Source organism: Harpia harpyja, chromosome 11 (genome assembly GCF_026419915.1).
Source record: "Harpia harpyja isolate bHarHar1 chromosome 11, bHarHar1 primary haplotype, whole genome shotgun sequence".
NCBI lineage: Eukaryota > Metazoa > Chordata > Aves > Accipitriformes > Accipitridae > Harpia > Harpia harpyja.
This window is the reverse complement of record NC_068950.1, coordinates 10,358,222-10,381,857: the sequence shown is the minus strand read 5'-3', so window position 1 is coordinate 10,381,857 and position 23,636 is coordinate 10,358,222. Positions and strand designations below refer to the sequence as shown.

The window sequence follows — 23,636 nt, the reverse complement described above, 5'->3', positions numbered from 1 at the left end:
TAAAAGATAAAATAATTAAGTTAGAGCCATAGCTAAGGCTCCTGTATGGCTTAAACAGCCTAAACTGATGGGTTTGCCGTGCTTATGTGTATGTAGACAAGTCTTTGGAATATGTTACTTGGAGTTAGATTCCATTAGATTAGCTTCAAAAAATAGCTTTCTATTTTGAGCGGCAAACCCTAAAATTTAGATGCTGGATTTAGTAGAGAAGTTGTTGCAATGGATACATTTTCAGAAACAATGTTCTCCTTAGATTATGTATTATGCTTTCATTATAAAATTGACTGCTCAGATGTGTACTTACTGCAATTGAACGCACAAGGTTATAGAACGTACAGAGTGCTTGTATAATATCTTCATGGAAGGGAAGTAGGGAGACAGTGATAGTATTTTCAGAAATATTTATATAGATTTTGGAATTTGGATTATATAAGCCTTTCTGGTCCTCTTTTAGCTTTATATATGATATGTAGATATATAATCTGTTAAATATTATATACATACCTATTAATATATACACACATTTTTCAAATTTAATATATTCACATATATATTAGACTTGAAAAATAAACACATCTAACACTATTTTTGGACATTAGTGTTAGGAGAATAGTGTAAGATAGTTGTCTTAAACATAGAAAATCACATATTCAAGTAACTACAAATTTGTAAGGAAAGCCAATAATGCTGTTAGCTCTGCATGTGTGTCCCTACTTAGTCGCCTTTTGACATAAACATTTAAAATTGTTGTCACACTATTTTTTTTTATGTTTGAGAACATTTTTATTCAAATAACACTGAAGCATCAGGTTTTATCGCTATAAATACCATACTGAAGTGTTCCATTCACCTTTTAAAGAAAATAAAGTATTTCTTTTATCTTCATATAAAGAATTAAAATGCAATGATAAAGACCCAAGAATGTTCTTAGCGAGACCTGTTTTTTAACTTTATTTTTTATGTATTCGAGATGATAAACAAAGGTAGTACTTAAATCAGGAAAAAACCCTCATGTTTCATGTTTTGTTTTGCTTTGTCAAGCAGATCACTCTTCTTATCTCAGCTGTTGATCTGGCTTTCCTTTCCATGCTACTGTTAACGGTTGTACAAGGCCTTGTACAGTGGCCTTTGCATAGATACGAAAAGAAATGAAGTAAAACCAGAGATAGTTAACTTTCACGCTGTTCCTGTCAAGTTCAAGTTTAAGTGAATTTAGCAATCCTGAAACAGTCACCCTGAAGGAGACACAGACCTGTGCTGCTTCCTTTACATTCACGTTTACAAATGATAAGGTGACTTTTGTGTCAGGTAACTTCTCCCAGTTCTGTTACTGGCTTTAATATTATTGCCACAAATGATGTCTGCGCAATCTCAGAGTAAACGTATCAAGTCTTTATTTTTTGTTTTCACTAAGAGCAGTGAATTGCAAATTTCAAACCATGCTGTACATGCAATCAGGAATTATATCTAGGAATCTTGATCAAATGTTCCACTGTTGCCTGAAAAGAACTTTTTGTTTGGCTGACAGTTGTATTGCAAGCCCTACTTCTGGGAGGGGAAGAAAACACTTGCTTTTAACACATATTGAAAATCATTTCTTACCCTACATAAACGGAGGGAACACATAAAAGTTTGAGAAAGCTTGTATTTAAAAACTTATTTCTGTATGTTTTACTGTTAGTATGTAATAATAAGTATTTTGGTGTCTACTAGTAAATGCTTTTTTTCGAAAACAGAACTTTATTAAAAGTTTTGTTAATATTTTCCTGCTGAAAGTGTAATTCCTGTTTAAAAAAAAAAAAGTAGGAAAAAGTATTACTTTTCTCCAGAGCTAATTGTGTATTTTTCTTTGGTAATTTCAGACATTTAAAATGCTAATCACTTGAACAGTGCTCAAAGTTAGAAGTTCATTAGGTTAAATTTTCACATGGATCATGGTAAACGCATGGGAAACAGGTCTGTGTGTGGTTTCTAACTTGACAAGGATGAGCTGAACTAATTGGCTGAAGTTAGAAACCTCTTCACATCTAAATTATTTTTGAATACATTTATGTTCAGTGTTTGCAGATGCAGGGAAAGTGACTTCATGGCATATGGTTAAGGATGAAGCCATAGTACAAGTCCAGTATTTTACTATTTTCACAGTATATAATAGCTACTTCATAGTCCAAAAAGGTGAATAACACTTTAGTTCTTGGTAGTTTTTAAAGACCCTATACAGTTACTTAAATAATGAATGGCTGGGGATTTTCCCCACAGCAACACATTTTTCCCCTGAAATACATTAAAACTTAAATGAATCTTTCAAAATGAAACATTTTGCACTGCAGCCCCCTTTCTGAACATGTATTCTGATGCAGTCTGCTTTCTACTTTTCTTTTAATATTATATGTGTTCATTTTGAACTTTTACACTTATGTGGTAAAGTTAGAAGTTCTGTGTCTACATATGTGCTATCAGGCCACAAAATGGTCTAATATAGCATAACCAAATGCAACAGCTGCATAAGATTATGCCCTAGAACTTTGAAATAATTCAAATGTCTTGTATTAAACTGAGACATTCAGATAAGCAGAGATGAGTTCCTTCTGAGAATCTACCTGGTAGGGAACATATATGCTTCCATGGAAATTTTGATATTGAAAAAATTAAATGTCTTACAATGTTGCTTGACATGTTTGAGCAGCTTAATGCCTAACTTGTTATACAATAATAGGTTCTGAGTAAGATATTTACCTGGAGTTTTAATCAGCTTAGAAGGAAATTAAAATACTGTTTCAGAAATTTCCTGATGTTCTGGGCAAGCAGCTTAAAAAAATATAAACTGTTTATCCAAAGTATCACAGAATGATAGCCTAATATGTAAGACCTAAAAATGACAAATATTAGAGTTGGGAAATAGTTTTATTTTTTTAATCAGACATATCATGTCACAAGTTCCCAGGTTTAGATGTTTAGGTAGTGTCATAGCTGTTATGAGATAAAGCAGTTGAGGCTCAGGGATCAGTTTAGACAGAACCACGGTCTCAAACCCTTGCTGCAAGTCTAGAGTTGCTTGTAGTGAGTGGAGCTGCTGAAATACCTGAATGCAGACCTTGGAAATGAAGTGTGAGAGATTGAGATTACAGATACTATTGCTTTAAAATACGTTATTTAACTCTTTATGAACTGTCATGTTTTTTTAAATTAGAATAGACTGTCACTTCACTTGGTTGTGTCATGTTTCTGTGTCACCCAGTTTTGGGTCTCAGATTTCTGTAGAAGTTGTATTACGTATGTTCTGGCATGCTGATGTTTTATTGCTTCTGGAGGAGAAAATGTGCATCTATTCATAGCAACACAAACTTCATCATCGTCTTGTCAGAAATACTTGGAGCTGTGGATAGGGCTTCGATACCATTTTACATTTAATACCATTCCTTTTCTTCTGCTTGCTTTCTTTTTCCAGGCTGCTCCCGATTTAAAAAAACAACAACTTTTTTCCAAAATTAGTCAAGTTATTACTTTTAAGTGTTCAAAGGAACAAAATTCCAATGTAAGAGAGCAAAATAAACCATTAACTACTATTTTTAACTTTCACTGACAAGCTACTATAATGTGGGCTGTGTTACCACCCAAAACATTGTATGACTTACAAATATTAGAGTTGCAGGGATGAAGAAGTGAGGAAGCTAGCATGTATTTAGCATTTTTTAACTTTCTACACAACAAACTATTTGTTCGTTGTTGTACTGCTGTGACTCTCATGTTCAGCAGGATGTAGAATTCAGGGACCCACAACACAAATTAGAATCTGTTCTTTCAGAGCTGACGAAGACTGCTTCTCCCTGGGCAGCGTACGACTGGATGTAATGGAAATGTTGCAGGTAAATGGGAGTATAGGATTCCCTTTGTATGGAAAGCGCAGTATCAGTACATATCTTTATTCAGAATATTTATTAAAAGAATATGGTCAAATGATAAATACCAATGGTGCCCTCTCTTATAAACCTCCATTTATGAACATGTAAAACAGGAAGAGAAACAGACAGGGTTTTTTTGAGAAAGCAAATGATAATACTGAGAATAAAGATCCTCTGAACACAATACCAGTTAGTCTGAAAGCTCTGTTATTGATGTTATACATACTGCATTTTCTGTTAAGCTTTGTCTAAGCAGCTAAAATCAATAAAACCATCTATGTTCCCCTATCTCTACACAGAATAAGTAGATATTTTTGTTGATTTTTTTACTTTTATTTTTTTTTAAGCCTAAAACTGTGTCCGTAACATTAGAAGTAATACTGATGTGGGGAAGACACTCTTATTATAGGAGAAATGTTCACATGGATTTTTGATATATCTGTGTAGTTCAGTAAGTTACTTTCCCCTATATCAACAAGTGCTTTTCCAGCAAGTCACTCTGCTGAAATAACAGGATTGCTTTCAATTGTATTGACTGGGATCCAGGAATAATACATCCTTGGTTTTTGTTAGTCAGATACATAATGTATTGAGTCACAGAAATCAGCTTCTCTGAGATTAGTGGGAATCTGATTCCTTTTAGGAAAGGCAATCTAAAAATCTTCAGGGGTTTTCAAAGTAGTCATTGAAAATGTGTCACTTTTAGAAATTATAGATTCTTAGAAATTCTCTGCAGAAGAGACTTGTCAATCTTGTCATACTAGATACCCTGAAAACACAGAAAAAAATATCATAACATTTCCAGATTTTTTGGTGAAGTTTTTTTTATGTGAGGGTTCCTTTACATTTTTTTGCAGCCATTGTGTGTGTGTTTGCACCATTTTAACAGGCAGATACAATGGAGGGTGCATTTTGCATTTGGAAGTGTTGTTTAGGGGCTCCAGAATTCTCTGTAAAACAGATACTGAAGAGATTAAGCATCTAGTGATGTTTGCTATGGGAAATTTTGCTTCATTCATTGGTATATGAATTTTAAGGACCAGACTAAGAGGGCATGTTACGAAAAACAAACTAAGCCCAGTAAAACAATAATTAAGACCTGATAAAGCCATGTAGTTACTGGCAAAAGTTTAAAGGTTCAGAATTTCCATTCTTCAAAATAAATCCCTGTAAAACTTTAAATGGCATGGTTTTCCATCATACTTCAGACCATTCTTGTGGCAACAGCATAATATTAGTATTCCGTTATTTAAAGTAAACATTTCAAAATTTGAACTCTGAAGTTGGAAGACAGCAAAGGAGAGTTAAAACCTTGCACATAGCCAGTTTATTGCTTTAAAATTATTGACTCAGCTGTTTTCATTTGTGAAAGATTTAGGAATTGTTCTAAGCAGCATAAATCAAAACCTTGGCTGATCATGAATGAATGGAGACCGGTGTCCAAAGCACACAATGTAGGCTTCAAATGGGGTTTTTGTTGTTGTTTAGATTGTTCTCTTTAATATGTAAAGAAGCACAAAAGGATAGTAAGAAAAAGGGCTCAAGAACTTGGAAAGGATCCATCTTTCTTGTTTGTCAAGACTGCTTCAGACTTTTTTGCCTCCCATAGCTACTAAATCTTAATTAAGTTTGCTTTCTGTAACACTTGGTCTCTTCTTTTAGCATGACCCTCTTCATTCTCTCTTAATGTGTCAGACATTTCTGAGAGTTTGCTAATACAAATACGTAACTTAAATTCTTTTCCATTGTTCTGGACTATTCACCATATTTTAATTTCCAAGTCAGCATGAAGAAAGGCAAAAAGTAGAAGATTATGTATTAGCAACTCTTTCTTGGTTTTTATCAGTACTTTTGTCTTCTGTTTGTAAACATCTTTCTTGTTTTAATCCTTGACTTGGAACTGCATCCTTCCTCCTCCCTCCCCTCAAAGAACTGTAACAAAACCCTCTATTTTCCACTTAATACAGTGTTGCATTTCATGTTTATGAAATGAATCTTTATTTAGAAACAAACTGCTGTTCAATTGAGGTACAATTAACTTCCCCATCATTAAACAAATTATTAAAGGAAGAGATTAGTGCCTGTTGCAGGAATGTCTTTGGATTTTCAGCTGCACAATTGTTTGTGCTACAAACTTGATTATATTCTGAATCAACATATGACTCGGGTTTCTTGGTTGGTTGTACAACTTGGACTACTTCTACTGCTCAAAAGTACCATAAATAAAAATTTAGTTGAAACAATATACAGTGATTGCTACTTACAGATGTGCATTGATTTACTTGGGACTTTTTACAGTGGTTTTATTGAGGTATCCATTTTCTCATCCTAGTAAGGCTAGGTCTATGCTCTGGTGTTGGGTGAAATCCAACTTCCCTGAAATTGATAGGATTTTTGGCTTTTGCTTTCTAGTATGATCAGAATTTCACATTATGTTCACAATACCCAAATCACATGCATAGCAAAGAATCTGGTAGTACTAATTTTCTGTAACCGTAGATAACAGAATCTACAGAAAATTTACAGCTAAACAACTGAAACTTGTTCATCCTTACAACTGGAATGAGTTAGTCTCTGCTCTTATGCAGAGCACTCTTTAATTCTTCCCAAGTTTGCAAAGTCTACCAAATGCCACAAAAGTGGGTTTTATATTTTAGTTGTCAAATTTTTCTCAGGCTGAGAAAGATTTGTTTCTTCACAATTGTATGTTGAGGGAGATGTCTGTAGAATTCACAAATAGCTCAAAATTAAGCTTGCAAGTAAGAATAACTTTAAAACTTACCAAGAAAAAAAAATCTTGCAGCTGTTTTGCTTCTGTGGTAGATGGAAAATCCAGAGGCCAAGTTGCTTTTTCTTCCTATATTACCCGATGCTGTGGATTGTTAATCTGCAGTTGGAGTTGAAAACTGCTTTTGTCTTTCTCTGTTAGATCCAAGCTGTTTTGAGGAATTGGGTTTCTCCATACGATAACCAAGCTAATTAATCATTGAAAAAGAAGAAAAAGTAATGTTCCAGTATGTATTATTCCAGAAGAGAGAAAGAAATGTTTTTTGAAACTGCAGTGTTTTATGCTCACATGCAGAAGTGCACTAACTAGGTACAGCTGACCCAGATTCCATATACATCACTTTTGGACAGTTTTTTTTAAACACACACTCGACTTAGACGTTCAGCCCACCTATGATGTCACCGCGAACACACTGAGAGCAGAAGAAACTCCTCCTTCGGATTTCCTATCCATACCCTCCAGAAAAGGAGGGGGTAGGGAGGCTGAGAAGTTAGGAACAAGGAAAGATTGTTTGCCAGTAGAAGGGAGGGTACCATATGGCAACAGACTGTGCAAGAGTTCAGCAGGCAATTACAAATCAAACATTTTTACTACGCTGACTAAAGATGCCTTTCAAGTTATTACAGTACTGGGCTTCATTTAGAAGAAAGATTCTTTCAGGCTGATAAAACTCGATTTGTGTTGCTGGGAATAAAAGGGGCAGCCTGGCTGGATACAACAGGAAAAATGAACCATTTATAGTCTAGAAGAATGTTCAACAGAATGTCGCATTCAATTCTTGACATTCACTTAATAAGAAACAGTTCTAGTTGTTAAATGCATGAAGTCTCTGATACATGTGGAAAATGTTAAAACTGTGTGTGTGATGGTTTTGGGTAGGTATCAGAATATTTGATAATATCTGACTGGTGTTAAAAGCAGCAAAAGCCACAGAGTTTATGCTCTGTGAGGAATGCAGAATACCGTTTTTAGTTCTGTCAGTAGTCAGCCAGCGCTTAAGTGCATTCAATTTCTTCACAAAGCATGTGCCAATTACATTTGAAAGAGAATTACCCTAGTATGCTTTCAAAATTATTGTAGACTTCATAGAAATGCATTGAATAAGTTTAGAGAACAGCTGTTGACAGAAGAGTTCTTGATTTAGCTGAAAAAAAAATCAGTGCTTAATTAGGCCTGTCATTCAGAAAGATAATCCTACAAATAGATTGGTTTATAAAATCCTGCATAATATTGCAGGTGACTGTTCATAGTGAATTTCCTTAATTATAATTAGTAAGCATGATTTACTTTCTGTGGAAGACTGAGCAGGTTTGGGGTTTTTATGGCCTGTTTGGACATTGCTTAGCAAAGTTAGGTTTGGGACAGCTTATGCAGTCTTGATAGCATAGCAATTAAATGTGGTTATCTGCTGTTTCTGATTATCCTTTCTATTTTTTAATAAACTGATTTTAGCAGAATAGAAAACTGAGAAATTTAGTAGTATATCGGGTCATGTGTAATACCTTTTTATTCACTTTTTTATATGTCACCTTTCAACCACAAGTATTTTAATTTGTTTCTGTGTGTGTGCACACACGCGTGTGTATGTGTTGATTTTGGAGTGATGCCCAGAGTTTCCCAACTCACATTTGAGGACTGTACTGGTTAGGTGCTATATAAACACAACTGCTGTTCTTGTGAGGTTGTATTAATAGTCTTCCACCTGTAAAGTCAAACTTCTTGTTATGATTTTGGTTATACAAGGCTGAGAGGTGAAGCAAAATATAATTTTAGGAATTCCCTGTTACTGAATTAAGTTTCTGAAACAATATTTTTAAGTTTGCATATTTTATAATTTGGATATCTTGTGGAAGATGCAGGGGATGAAGCGCAATTCCTTTTAATAGCAGAGTTGGTCAGGATATGTTTCATTTAGTTGAGACAAAAATGATTAGCCTTTGGGTGAAGTTCAAGAAATAGAATTGCATGTAGAATTAAAATAAGGGGTTTATCTACAGCATTAGTATGTGAGGAGGAGAATTTTCCTCTACATGATCAAGGGGTTGAAAGTGTAGTAAGATTACAGTGGTGGTGGGGAAGAAAGCAGGTAGAAGACTTGAAGAGACTTATCTATAATGCTGTTGGATCTTTGGAGTTGCAGTTAATGTCAACTGCGGGATTCATACCACATTTCAATCAGAGTGTACTTTTTGCCTAGTCAACTTTTCCTATGTTGCTGCAAGTTGAGTTTGAGTTTCTATTCAGCTTGAAGAGTTATAGATAATATGATTTTTCTTTCTATTATTTTTTTAATTACTGAATTAGAGGAATGAAGTAGTAGACTTCCTAAAATCATTGGGAATTTTGATCATGTGTTTAGTATGCTTCATATTTGTCAAGGGAATAATTAATTGGCAATATGACAGATGATGAGATTCATGAGTAGTTGTGTATGTCCTTGCAATTACTTTCAGATTTAGAAATAATGACACTGTTAAAGACAAAGTCAGCTAGTACATGCCTAGTGCGATGCAGGAGGAAAGGATCCTCTCTGCCTCCCACTGCGATTCGTCATACAGAGAATGAAACCTTGCACACAGAAACCTAGCTGTACTCATACCCTCAGCATCTGCAAATACAGCTGAGGTAAAGTTGACAAAACTAAGGATTAAGTGATAGAGGAGAGTGCAAATTCAATCCCAGACAAGGGTGGCATGGTGAGGTACTTTCCTGTAAGTGCAAGCCTTATTACTGTTTGAGGTCTGAAGGAAGGCTCTTGGAGATCTTGTTGAAATGATTTCTCAGGTAAATCCAAAATACTCTGCTGGGGTAATGCTGTTGTCAAGCCTGCATGTGTGTTAGTCAATGAAAGCCAAAATTCTTCAAAATGTTTTGTGAGTTTTTCTGCTACATGTGAGACACCGAATAAAGAAACTTTTCATTCTAATCTTATTCAGGTATTTATCTGTCAGACTTGACGTATATTGACTCTGCCTACCCATCAACAGGGAGCATTCTGGAAAGCGAGCAAAGAACAAATTTAATGAACAACATTCTTCGAATTATCTCAGATCTACAGCAGTCTTGTGAATATGGTAAGCTAGTGTGTAAATACTGCAGTATTAAAGAGAACAACTTTAAAAGCTTTAATGTTTGTCTTCTGTAATGCAATGTAAGTAAAGCCTAACGCATTTGAATGCCATTAGCACTCTCCTTCACCCTCTCAGCCCAAAAGTCTGGTTTATTCTGGTATTGTTGGTTATGACAGAGCATCAGCGTGAGGAGACAGAATAAAATTGCCCTTTTCTTACAGCACACACATTTTTGCAGTACATATTTTCTGATGAAAAATATGGAATACATTGTACTTAACAGTAGTTTTACTAGTGCGTTATAAACTTGTATCCCTGTGTTTCATAATTTTATGACTATGAACTCTAAAAATAATAGGATTGCTTTTAGAGTAGTACTTTTACTGGAGATGATAAAATACGTTCAGCTTGTCTTTTGGACATGTATAGTTCTGTTCATAGATCAGATAATCTATTTTTTCTTCAAAGGTGGTCTCCCTCACAATTCTCTTAGTCGTAAGGCTGTGTTTGTGCTGATGTAATATGAATTAGCACAGGATTGTGGCTTCACTGAAAGCTCAATATAATGAGAACGTGGGCTGTGAAGGAGTCCTCAGATACAACCCTCCAGGTTCCAGGTTTGGGCCTTCAGTTTGGCCAGGGGTGCACTCTCATTTTTCCCTTACGCGTGCTCTGATAAGCAGAGCAGCTCTAGGGGGATACATACCTGGCTTTATGGATGTGGGGAATGTCAGCTCAACACATGAGAATTGCTATGAAGGACAAAAATTTCAACATCAGTAGGGACTGTAGTTTGTACCTCCATCTTAGAAAAAAAGGCAAGAGATCTGATTCTGTTTAAGTAGTTTCTGGAAAATAACTTTGCTTACCAGTGAATGGTACAGTGATAACGATTGTCATCTGTTCTCCAGATATTCCTCTGTTGCCTCATGTCCAAAAATACCTAAACTCGGTTCAGTACATAGAAGAACTGCAAAAGTTTGTAGAAGATGATAATTACAAGTAAGTATGAAATGCTATAACTGACTGTAACTTGTTACAAAGTAACTTTTATAACACAAAGCCTGTCACTTTTACGATTGCACTTGTATCGGGGGATTATGCATCTCAGATGCACCAGTTCCAAGTAGTGAGGTTACAGCAGGGTCCTGTGCTCAAGGCAATGTTCAGCATGCTGGATGGCATATCTCCTTCCTTTTCTATGCCTGACTGCAACAAGCCCTAGCTTTCAGGTCTGTTTGGTCTGTTGATTTGATCTGCAGACCTCTTTGAGTGTTTGCTAACGGAGACTCTATACTTCTGGCTCACATGTAACACAGTTCAGTCAATAAGATGGATCCCATGATTGGAGATAGCTTATGTCATTTTTCATCAGAACAAAGTAATTTGTGTGTCCAGTCCCAAGTTCTTACTGAGGGTGACTTAAGGCTTTCACTTTCACATATATTTCACTTTCAATTTATATTTTTCTCTTTGATTAGGTTATACAGTGTGAGTAAAACGTAAGCACTTGATTTTTGAGAGGCAAGTTATTGTCCATCTGTGTCTCCATGCATTCCTCCCAGCATACCACCTGAAACCAGAGGTTTCTACTTTCTTAATTAAAAGATTATTACTGTATTAAGTGATTTGGCATCCAGCAAAACTGGGGGATGGAAATCTCTGGCAAGAGACAGGAACAAGCCCTGAGGATAGGAAAAAAACCTAAAGCAAATCTGTTGCATATGAAGCAAGTTTTTGTTCATTGGCTGATCTGCTTGCAGAGGTTCCCCACCTATTCCCATCCTGCCTGCCCAGGAAGTTTGTCACCTCGGTTGTGTTGAATTGGTTGCTTGTGTAGCTACATTTGAATGGTGGGAGGGCTGTGCACACTAGAGGAACAGACATGCTTTACCATTTAATAGCCCTACCTTGGATTTACTAAAAGGCAGCAAATGGGGACCTTTCAGTTTATATCAAAGAACAGTTAACGAGGGCTTAGGTGCTTGGCTTCGCTTCTAAGACTTGTAAATTGTTCTCTGCATGTTCGTACGCAAGCATCCGGCTTTACCTTTTGGCCGAAATGTTCTATAGCCTGATTTTGAGAGTACAGTTCTGTGGCCAAATATTTGAAGGAGAAAAAACAAACAAACAAACGAAAAACCCAACATCCCAAACCCAAGTTCCTCAACTGCAGTGTCTGCCTCTTAGTGGCATATTGTTTTCATTAATTCCTCACTCCACCTTCCTCTGCCTTCATTAGGTAGGACTTACTACTAGTGGGAATTTTGTTGCTGAAGGAGCTACAGTCTGTTCATCCTGTACAACCCCTGTTTTGATAGCAGGAAAATGGAGACAATTGCATGTAATGCAGAAACGTGGGTGCTATTCAGAAAGTCTGTTTTTACACCTATGGGTTTTGTACATCTCCAAACTGAATTTTTTATGGGGGAGGACTGTATTTTGAAGAACTATTCTTAAAGTAAGTGATTATTTTACTTTTTATCCCCCTAAGGTGTCTGCAAAAAGGCTGAAGTTGGAGAACAGCCATTGTGACTTGAATACATTTTTTCTTCCTAAAAGATTTTATTTTATTTTTAAAAAATAATTTTTAAAATTGCAATGAATCACTGCTAAACTGTCTGGGGATGGGAGGGAGAAGAGCTGTCAAATGTCAAAGTTTTTCTCCCCGAAATTAAGTAGATGCTTTTCCAACCCTGCTAATTTCAAAGATTCTAGTTCTGCAAACTGTGTGGACAAGATACGCTTGATCTTCCTGGAGTTCTCTGCTCCTGGAGCCTGCCCTCTTTGTGGTACTGTTGGAAATGACATTAAAAAGTGCCCATTAGAAAAAGCTTGAATTATGGATACAGTCAAGTTGATAATGGATTTTCCAAAATGCTAAAGAAGGATTTTGGCTTTTAGACCAGTAAAGACAAAAGGCTTGGCCTGGCACATCAGTGCACTTCATAGAAAAATTGAAATTATGAAGTGCAGTAAGTATCAATATTTTAGTTAAGGTGGAGGGAGCAAATGTATACTTTTTATTCTTCCCAGTTTTTATGCTAGAGCAGTGGTATTGCCACTGAGTTTCATGTATCTGTTAGCAGTCCCAGGGCCGTGTAGGTCCTGGCTTATGTGTGGCTATGTTTTCTCTGGAGAGTGGTGCCAATGCAGAGCAATGGCCTTTTCCCCTGCTCCTTCCACAGTGTGACTTTGCCACACTTTGTTAACAGCTCATGTTGAGCTTTTGCTCGCAGAGGGTGAAGAAGGCAACTGGTGGCTGTTTGGCTGCTTGTGGCTGGCTGTGCCAGCTGCATCAGGTTCCCTGTTGCAGAAGATGTTGCAGGGCTGTGCTGTAGCCAAGGTTTTGCTGTTGAGTCTCGTCCTCCTTCAGCGTGGTATTGCAAACCTGTCCTGGTCTATATGAACTAAAGCAATAGTCTCATTTACTACATTATGCGCTAGCATGTAATTTTTTGAATCCTGGGCCCTGTTGCAGTAGTAGGGTTTTTTCCACCCCAAGAAATAAAAAAAGAATGTTTGGATATAGTGTGCGCTAAAGATAACTATGCACAGTTTGTATTAACTTTATAGTGTTTCTTGCAATTATAGAAGCAGGCAGCTTTCAATTGTCAATTTAAAGAAATAATTTTTCAAAAACTTATTTGTATGCTTCTATTTCCTGATAAAGTAATTTTTAATGCTTCTTTAATGCAGACTTTCATTAAAGATAGAACCAGGGACCAGCACCCCCCACTCTGCTGCTTCCAGAGAAGATTTAGTAGGTAAATGCTTAATAAATGTGAGAAGACTTGAGGTTGTCAAATGCATTATTTTTGAGTTGCAAACATGGAAAATATTTGCCTGAGGCTAATAAAGAAGTGTGAAGTATAAACACTGTATATTTGTAATAAAAAAGTCTAAAGGTGATCTGTAAAGAAATTCTTTCAAGGAATTGAGTCAGTTTTTTAGGTTCTTGTATGTATTGTGGCACTAACTTGTTAGTGTCATTTGGGGTGAAGAGCTATTAAATACTCATCCCTTGTGTCTAGGCAGAAGGGCCTTCATCTAAACTTTTCATGGGATAATATGCTTCCAAAGAAGTACATTATTTTTGATCAATGTCAAAAGCGGCTGAAGGCAGGAGTTTCAAAATGTAGAATCAGTGGGACCTGTTTAATGCCAATGTAGCTAACGCAGCAACCTTTAGGACACAAAATACTTGTAACTAGATGGTCTATTTGAAATAAGTGCGTTTATTTTTAATCCTGTGCAAAAAATCTAAAGTATGCTTTTTTTTTTAGTTACCAATATGAGTATATCAATGAGTTTTATTACAGGCTATCTCTTACAAATTGAGTTTAGGAAATTTTGTGCAACTCTTCCACAATTTTCTGAGAAGTAACCCTGACAGTAATTTTAAAGTTACTTGGGAGTAATGTCTTTTTTTGTACCCAGGCTCTGAAGTCGGAGCGTCTCCACAAAGTGGACGGAAAAATGTTGCAGCTGAAGGAGCCTTGCTACCACCAACACCCCCTTCGCCTAGGAACCTGATATCGCATGGACATAGGAAATGTCACAGTCTGGGATACAAGTCAGCATTTTATTTAACCTGAAAGTCCTAAGCTTTGGCTGTATCATCTTTCAATACAAAAGCTTTGCTTTTAAAAAGTAGCATGATTTGTACACAATACTTTGCTTAGAGACCAATTTGTGGCAAAAGAGGAAGCTCAGAACTATAATGGTACTATCCCAACCAAAGAGAATTAGGCAAAGTAGGAAGACTGTGCAGGTGTTATGATGATAAGAATAGCCAATGAGTTAGCCAAAATAGACTCTTCTGAATGACAGAACTATCACTTATTAGCAACTCAATGCCAGTGTAATTCTTTTAAATTCAAAATGAAATAATTGCTTTATTGGTATTTTTATAGTGAGACCTCCTTTGCAGACTTTCATATAACTTTGTAGAGTAATGGCTTCAGGTTTTTTTCTGTATAGGTGTACTTCTAATTAATATCTTGAACATTGTCATCAATTCCCTTGTTATCTTTTCAAAATGTAAGATTGTAGCTATTCAGTAATTGATCTCTTAACTTATATTGTGTAAGTTTCCCTTTAATGAGCTAGAATGCATTTCTAAAGTTCAATTATGTAAGTGTTATAGTAAGACAAAAATACCTTAGGATATTGAAAGTAATTTTCAAAGTACCTCTGACTTTCTCTTTGCTCCAAGAGTGCTGTGCAGTTTTAAGACTAGCAATTCCTATAGATAATATAGTTTGTGCCCAATTGCTTATGATTTGAGCCATGATTTAGTTTGGTATTCAAAACACACTGCATACAATCCTTCAGGATGTTAAAGCAACAACTTTTGGAGTCTATCAAAGATAATGTTGTAATGGTTTTATCCTTGTTCATTTCTAGTTTCATTCACAAAATGAATACAGCTGAATTTAAAAGCGCAACATTCCCCAATGCAGGACCAAGGCACCTACTGGATGACAGCGTCATGGAGCCTCATGTCCCATCCCGAGGGCAGGCAGAAAGCTCCACCCTTTCTAGTGGAATTTCAATAGGTAGGAACTGTAAACATACCTGTGCGGTACATGCTCTTTTAATAAAGATTTTAGCATGATTAGCTGGTGATTGTACAAGCTGCGGTACTATTCTAAAATACCAGTTCTATTTTAGAACAAATTTGATAAATGTAAGTGGAGGAGGGCAGCATAATTTATACAGCATGAACTGACAAATTATAAAAAAGCAGATTTTTATTTTTTATATCCTCTTTAATGATACAGCCTCTGATACTCCTCCTCTTCCTTGATGGGGGTGGAGGGAAGTACAGGGCACCATTTCCTATTCTCTTTTTTTGCCCCCTAAATCAATCCAAATTAAAAATGTCTTGTGGTAGCATTTCTATTTAAAATGCCATATCAAATTGACTGAGAGAAGTGTAAATTGCTGACAGCCTTTAAGAGCATAATCTCTAAATACTCCTGACTTTTGTCAGGAGTAGATAGCAATTTAGCTTTCAGATGCTTCAAAATGTCAGAATCTACTTCATTTTGGAAAGTTATATATCTTCAAATATTTAGGGTATTCTTCTTTTGAGACCTTCTGCTTCCCAAGTTTCTCAATGTGACGGCAGTTGCTCTTTTTTCCTGTTGTGCACAGATCCTTAAAGTGGAGGGAGGGCAGGGCAAGTGCCTCTCACATCCACCTAACTGCAGCCAGGGTTGACAAATGGAAGCTCTGTCAGTCCTTTTTCTCAAAATTATTAGCTTGATAGAATTCAACAGTGTTCAGTTTTTATGTATTTATGGTAATAAAAGATTTTTGCAGTGTTACGCATTTCTTTAGATAACTTAATTTTTAAAAAGTTTTGCTTTTTAGCCTTCATGGAGAGAAACAAGGTACACAGTTTCAAATTATGCTGTTTTCAGGAGCTGTTTGTGTATTTTCTTGAGGAGAAGGCCATATTCTGAGCAAACATTAAATATATTTTTCATGTGGAAAAAATCAAATATCTAAAGGCAATAATTAAAAAAAAATATGTTAATAAGTACATTTGTGGAACTAGCTTAGACCAAAGAAGTTTGAATCTGTTCACATCAGACAGCTTCCACTATTAAATGTGCATTGCCTGTCTCTGTTTTCTACAGGTTCTCCGCTGTGGCAAAGTTTGCCATTTCAAAATCATCTATCAGGGATGGTACTTCTCATCAGCATACAGACAGCTTGCATTCTCAGGGCTTGCACAATATAGGAGAACCAAACTTTTGTCACCTTTGTTGAGATGTAGCATTGCCCTTTTCTCAGTGCAGTTTTTTACTAATGTTTTCTATCTAAATAGCTAAGAAACTTCTCTGCAGTTGATTCTTTTTTCCAGGGTAAATTATTTATTTATCTCCATTAGAGCCTAGCAGGGAAGGTTTGTCAGTGCTGACATGCAGTTTTTCATGAGGTACAACTAAAAACTAGTCACCATCTAGACATTTTGGAGAATACAGGGTTTTCCTGCTTTGTCTCATCTCTGAATTTTTCAACTCTGTTCTCTTGCTTAGTTCAGGCACAACCTTATTGACTTGATGTAGTCACCCTTACAAGCTGGAACAAAATTGCCACTTCAGAAGACTTTCCTATAAATCACTTGTAAAACAGCAACCTTATGCATTTTGTGTAAGATCAGTATTTGTGGTTAGAACTTCCCCTCTCCCATTCTATTCCACCTCTAGCCTCCCCATACTCGGATACTTTAGTTTTGTCACTGGTTTGACAGTCTAGCATGATTGTTATTTTTGCTGCTTCTTGATTATGAAAATTTCAGTGACACAAAAGATTAGTAGACATGCTAAAAATACGTATGGAGGAAGAGGGTAAGTTCTGGAGGCTTGCAGTACCTGTTACTGAAGAATTCTTGGAAATATAAGTTGTCTGACATTCTGTACTGCTGCTTCAGCAGGATTTAAGGAAGTTGATTGAAGTTGCTAAACTCCTCCATCATGTTTGAAGTAGTCTATTTACTCAGTACTTGGAAATAGTACAGTCACTGCAGCACAGAGGAGGTTTACAGTGTTCTACAACACAACTTCAAAAGATGGTCAAGAAAACGTCTTCTGAATGTGTGTACTGAAAAGAGTGTTATTCCTCACTTTGCCCATAAATGTGGATTTAAACCTGTTGCTCTAGAAACAGGACTACCTTTTCTTAGATATAAGCCTTATAGGACTCAACTGTTTGGGTAAATGATCCCTCTTCAAAACATGGACAGTGTTTCTGATATGCCAGCATCTTGAATGTGACCCGAAAGATGACTGTAATACTACTTTAAATCACTCTTGTGTTTTGAGGGCTCAGAGGTGTTCAGACCTTTCCGATCCTTTCATATTGGAGGATCTGATATAATCTGCCTCTACAACAAATATCAAACAAGTAGCAATGTAACAACAGTGTCTATAGGATGTTTGTATGCAGCACTGTAATGTTACGATGCTTTATCTAAATAGTTAGAGCATGTGAGTTCATGCATTTTTTAATCAGGCCTCATGTCTGAGTTGCCTTTGTTGTTAACAGATTACTGTAGTCCATTTACAATTCAGTAAAGGAATTTATAGGCATGTTACGAAGATTCATCAGAGTACTGTTTCTCTTTCCACTGGTGAACACACAAAACCTCTTCAGATACATCAGGACTCTTCCACTTGGATTTCTTCAGTTATCCCTGTGATAGAGGCTTTCAATCTGTGATAGATATCAGTTAGAGTATCACTAGGTTTGAGATTCATGGCTGGATGAAATTCTGTTCTGCATATAAGCATAAAACTGAGCAGTTAATCCAGCAGTGCATGTGTGTCTAAACTAAAAACACACATTCAAGTGATGATGGACAATTTTGATTGTGTTGTGCTGGGAAAGATAGATGATCCATTCTGGTAATAGCACATAGCATACCAAAATTTTTACATCAATGTACTTAATCTTTTAGATATGAAGGATACACTAAGTGGTTTTTTGGTTTTGTTTCGGGGGTTTTTTGTTGGGTTTTTTTTTTTTTTGCAATGATTGATTTCTAAAGGAGCAGCAATGCAGAAAGCGACCCAGGTATGGGATTTCCTGAAAGTAGGCCTATCTGTGACATGACAGTCATAGTCAGAGATCTTTACCAGTTTCTTTTCTTAATTTCAGGGTCTGGAGGCTGATTGTGTATATTCAACTCATTCTGCAAAACCTAGAGCTCAAAAAAACTTAAAGATATAGCCCCCATTATATTAATTTCTTGTGCTTGAGTCAAAAGAGTTCTTGTTCCTAGAACTATGAGACTGTGTTCAGCAGATGGTTGTATATTTTGTTAGAGTAAGGGAGATGTACATCTGGTTCTGTTGCTATTTTACTTTGTAACATAGGTGCTTGTTATCTGAACAAAAGTGAGAAATCTTTTTCCAGCAGTGCCAAGGCTATCCTAATTAGAAGGAAGAAACACTTGACCAGTTGTATATACAATATCAGATGGGAAATTTTCTCCTGAATTCAGGAATGTAACAAGAGGAAATAGTCTCTTCTAAATTTTAGATGTTTGTAGTGGAGGCAGCTGCATTTGGAGTTCTTTATAATCATGTACAGAATTAAGACCTTCAAGGATATGATTCATCTCATTCGTAGGTGGGTGGCTAAAAAGAGGTTAGATGACTTGTGTCCTAAAACCCCACTTTATTTCTGTTGACTGCAGAGAGACTTTTGACAGGTAACAGATGAAAATATGGACTGGTGAATATTGCTGAAAATGTCTGTTTTGTGCAGATAATCCAGAATATCTGCTTTTATTAAATTGGGACAGATGCTTCTACTTTGCAGTGAAAAAGTTCATTGAGAACCCCCACTACCTGCTATCAGTAAGTCTTAAAGCTACGAGGTAGTTTTGTTCTGCGATCCCTCTGTTTTGATGAGGTCACTGTATACACTCTTTTGAAAGAGTGAGCTTGCCAGTCTGAGGTCTAAACGTTGCTCTTGGCTGGGTTGAAGGAACCACCTGCACACTCTTGCCAGCTGTTCTTCTGCATGTATTTGCCTGCTGTCACCTCCTCACCTAAAAGTAGGATAAATTAAGATGCTTTTACTAGATGGTGGTTCCACTCAGAAATAGCAGGAAACTTCCTTTTAAGATATTTTTCTTAAGAATACGTGGTTTTCTAATACTCCCTGATTTTCTTACACTTTAAAAGTATTATTTTCTTGCTTAAGCGTACTCTTAAATATCTTTGCAGCAGTGTTCAGCTTGCTTCACTAATGTTCTCAGAAGTTTCGGATTTCTACCATTTCTTACGATTTGACTCAGCTGCATTACTGAATTTCTTTTCTGAAGCTGAATTTGTTTACAATGGCTGATTGTCCACATAATTCTGTAGAGGTAAAGGGACAGTGTAAAATTAGACCCCTCTTTTCATCTCTTGCTTCTGTGTGGCTTTACTCCTCTTATAGCACCTAACGTACAGGATGCAAGGGTGTAGTCTCACATGTATACCACTTAAGAATAGATGTCAAGGTCTGAACACAGAAATACTTGGCTGCGATTGAGAATGTAATTTTAGGTGTTTAAAAATTCAAAGAAAACACATTTATGGATTGTGTTTGTAGCAGTGTTGAATGCAAATTCTGTTCTAACTTTGGAGTGTTTTCTGTCTCAAACTATGGATAAATGATCATTGGATAAATGATCCCTCTTCCAAACATGGACAGTGTTTCTGATATGCCAGCACCTTGAATGTGACCCCAGAGATGACTGTAATACTACTTTAAATCACTCTTGGTTTTTTTTCCACTTATTTTTCCTAATCGACAATGATATGGATGAAAGCTCTGGAAAAACTAAGGCTCTTGAACATTTGCCTTCATTTGTGTGTTCCAGTCAGTTGAGAATGACTTGAGCTCGTATTCTAATGCAATCAGAGAAATTAATGCTGCAGAGTCAAAGAAAGGTATTTTAAATCAGTGTGAATGATTGTAAGAAAGTGCCTTTGTAAGAACAGTACATTTTCAAACCTAGACTGGCATAAAATGCATACAAGAATATAATCATTTTAATGAATTCCTCTATTAAGTCACCATCCTGAAGTACTTGAATTCTACAAGGGATTATATTTCTCTTTAAATAAATGAAGTATAGGTGTAGGTATACAGTGTATGCATTTACTTTCAGGATTTTGGCACCCTATACAGCAGGGAAGAACTCTACACAGCCAATGTTTGTTTGATTCCTTACCCAGTAGTATACTGTTGAGATGTTTAGGACTCCGAGTCTTCAGCAGTCTGCATCAGAAGATCAAAGTTTGGCTAGGGTTTCAGACAGAAGAAATACGTATTGGGGTTTTTTTAAAATATTCGATTTAAATGAGCATATAGATGCCTGTCTCTTACCCTAAATGTGGATACCCTGTTTTGCTATTGTGAACTACTGCTTTATTTGTGGTAGGGTAAATATAAAAACTATCTAATACTTTAGGTTAAAAACACATGTGTAGGTGCCTGGACCTGAGAGAAGGAGAGGGATGTACAGGAGTTGTAGCACCCCATTTCTTCCCCAATCCTTTTTAGTATTGTTTGGTCCAAGGCATGTGCTCTGGGTGTTTTGTGATTAATGCAGTTGTACAAACACCCTGTTTCTGCCCCACCTGTATCTATTTGGTTATTTGCTCTTGTTAGCTTTTCATGATGAAATTCCTTATCAGTGATGGTATTAAAAGTTTGTGTCAATTCTCTGGCATCATATTGCTTAAGTCGTTTGTCAGTCTTCACACCATTCTTATTTGGTTAACTAGCAAGCCAAAGTTGAGCTATTTAAACTTTACAATAGCTAAATGTTAATGAACTAGTTCAATATGCATGAGGATTTTCAGTATGGTCATAGACTCAACAAGGCAGAATATAACTTTTAGGGCATGGAGTCCATTTCCATGATGTTAGCTGGGCTATATTGTGCTACAGCAATTGATATTCAGGCCTCTTGACCAATTTTTTTGTGTTTTCACATTAGAATTTCAAGCTCTATCAGGTCAGTCACCAGCTATAGTGACTAGAGCTCTGGAAACACTGTGTAACTGGAGCCAAGAGAGTGTCAGTTGCAGATTTGAGAAGGGGAAAGAATTTTTAGTCTGAATACTTTTTAAACTCTTTGGGGTTGGTTTGTTTATATTAACACCTGTTTAACTTTGGGGACTAACTTCTGGATAAAGGAAGCCTGTGTTAAATGTTCAATATCCTCAGACTTTCAGCAATGAGTGGATGCCGTGACCGGGGGGAATGGGTATGCAATGGTATAGGCATTCCCTATCACATAACTAGGAACTTAGCCTCACGCTGTTTGTGTGGCTGTAGCATAATATGTATATGCATGTCTACAAATGCGAACAGAAAATTCATGTCTGTATTCAGCTGCAGCACTAAAGCTCTGTGTAAACAGTCCTAAAACTTTTCAGGTAGTCATCAGCACAGCGAAAAAAACATTTTGCCAATTGCTGTTTTTCCTAAGATAGGAAAAAGCCTTCATGTTATGTAGTAAAGATAAACACAACTCTGATATTTGTTTTTTTAATCCTGTACAAGAAATTTTTAATTTTATTAGCAATAAAGAAAACTAGGAAGATAGTGGTTTGTGTCAAGTGGCTTCTTACATAAAGCCAAAACTTGTGTAGAACGTTACTTAATAGAAAGGACTTATACTACCTAGGATTTGTTATTAAGTTTAACCTGAAAACCTGCTTGAGGTTGTTGGAAAAACTCAAATATTGAGTACATACTTGAGAAGAATTTAAGAAGGTGATATATTTTTAAAGTACTGAATGAATGAAATATTTCCAGTTGAGGTGATAGTCAAATAGTGCACTTAATGTTTAAACAGAATTTGGCTAGACATCTAACTTTTATTAAGTTAAAAACAGTTCCTTTCACCTCTGTTTTGTTTTGGAGGGTGGGATGTAATATATATTCTTTTGCTTTTCAGGAAAGGGGGTTTTTTTTAGTATCAGAACTTTTGTTGTGCAAAAAATCTCCTAGAGTTTTTCAGAATCTAGAAAATCCTGTTAGAGATGTTCTGTATAGATGTTAGAGGGCTAGTCAAATGCTAAAATTCAGCCTTTTCCAGGTTTTTGTTACAATTTTTTAAAACCTGTATGGACATCAATATAAATGTTAAATCAATAGCTGTGATGTTTGGCTTGCTTTTTTCCAAATTAACATTGCTTTTTAAAGTGTAATCGGCAAGGTCTGTATAGATTAAACATTTTAAATTAAACTTTCTGTTTATGAATCCCCAAAATTTGTTTAACTTCTGTAACTGTACTGGTACTGTAACAAGGATTATCACTTTCTGAAAGATGACATTTCAGCTCTTTTGCTCTAGATTGTTTTGCATTCTCAAAAAGCAATACTAGCTTTTAAATCTTTCTGTAGAGTACTTGGTACAGTGTTTGAAATATAACTTTCTTATCAAACAATATAGTTGCCATCAAAATGTCATTTCAGGTAAAATGTTAAAGTATCAACCTACTTTAAATATAAAAAAATTACTTCGTAATACAGTATTGTTAGGGAGTTCTAATTATGTGGGTTTCTATCACGTGGGCCTCAATCAAGTAGAACTCTAGTCATATTAAATGTGCACTTCTTGTTAATATAAGACTAAATCTCTGCAGTAATAAGGAAATAAATAAAATTCTAAGTGTCCCTAAACTTCAGTGTTGGCTGAATGACTACGGTAAACAGGAATTACTGTACCATTTTGCAGGACAGACTGCTCCCAGTAGCAACAAGGAAAATTTCCATTACATGCAAGGAAAACTTTTCACGTGCAGGTTGTGACATTCAGTAACAGGTTGCTCAGAGAGACTGTAGACTCTGCCTCCTTGAAGAATATGACTAGATGAGGCTCTCAGCAATCTGATCACCAAGTTAGGTTTATTTTGACTAGAATGTTGGACCCGCTAGCCTCCCAAGGTCCCTTCAAGCCAGAATTATTACAAAATTCGTAAGTAGGCCAACCTATAGAAGCAAATAGGAGAGACACTCTGTTTAGACAGGTCTGGATCAGGCCTTCTTGGAAACAGTCCAGGACCTCCTGTACTGGACTATAACATTTGCTTAGAATAATGCAGTCTGTGCCTTAGTTTGATGTGAGTGTACCTGATAGTAGCATCAGTTATTCAGTTCCTATTCATGCCATTCTCTCATTTGTGTTCCTTGGTGTTTAGATGGCTCAAGAAACTCGCTCTTGTCTTCAGCACAGTCTGGGATGCTGGATTCCCTTTCTTGAGAAGTCATCATACTTGAAACCTACCTTCCTAATTGTCATTCCACCTGCTAAAAGGAGTACAGTACTTTAAGATCTTACTATAAGAT

General features: G+C 36.2%; 1 protein-coding gene across 7 annotated transcripts in view; it reads left to right on the top strand.

The window, feature by feature from the left end:
• RALGPS2 (Ral GEF with PH domain and SH3 binding motif 2) overlaps nt 1-23,636 on the top strand; it is a 128,761-nt gene that overhangs the window by 83,614 nt on the left and 21,511 nt on the right. For all 7 annotated transcript variants that reach the window (XM_052800533.1, XM_052800532.1, XM_052800530.1 and 4 more), the window contains 5 exons: nt 9,627-9,764; nt 10,673-10,763; nt 13,461-13,528; nt 14,202-14,337; nt 15,171-15,322. In XM_052800533.1, the coding sequence (XP_052656493.1) occupies nt 9,627-9,764; nt 10,673-10,763; nt 13,461-13,528; nt 14,202-14,337; nt 15,171-15,322 (585 nt within the window). The remainder of the gene's footprint in view (nt 1-9,626; nt 9,765-10,672; nt 10,764-13,460; nt 13,529-14,201; nt 14,338-15,170; nt 15,323-23,636) is intronic.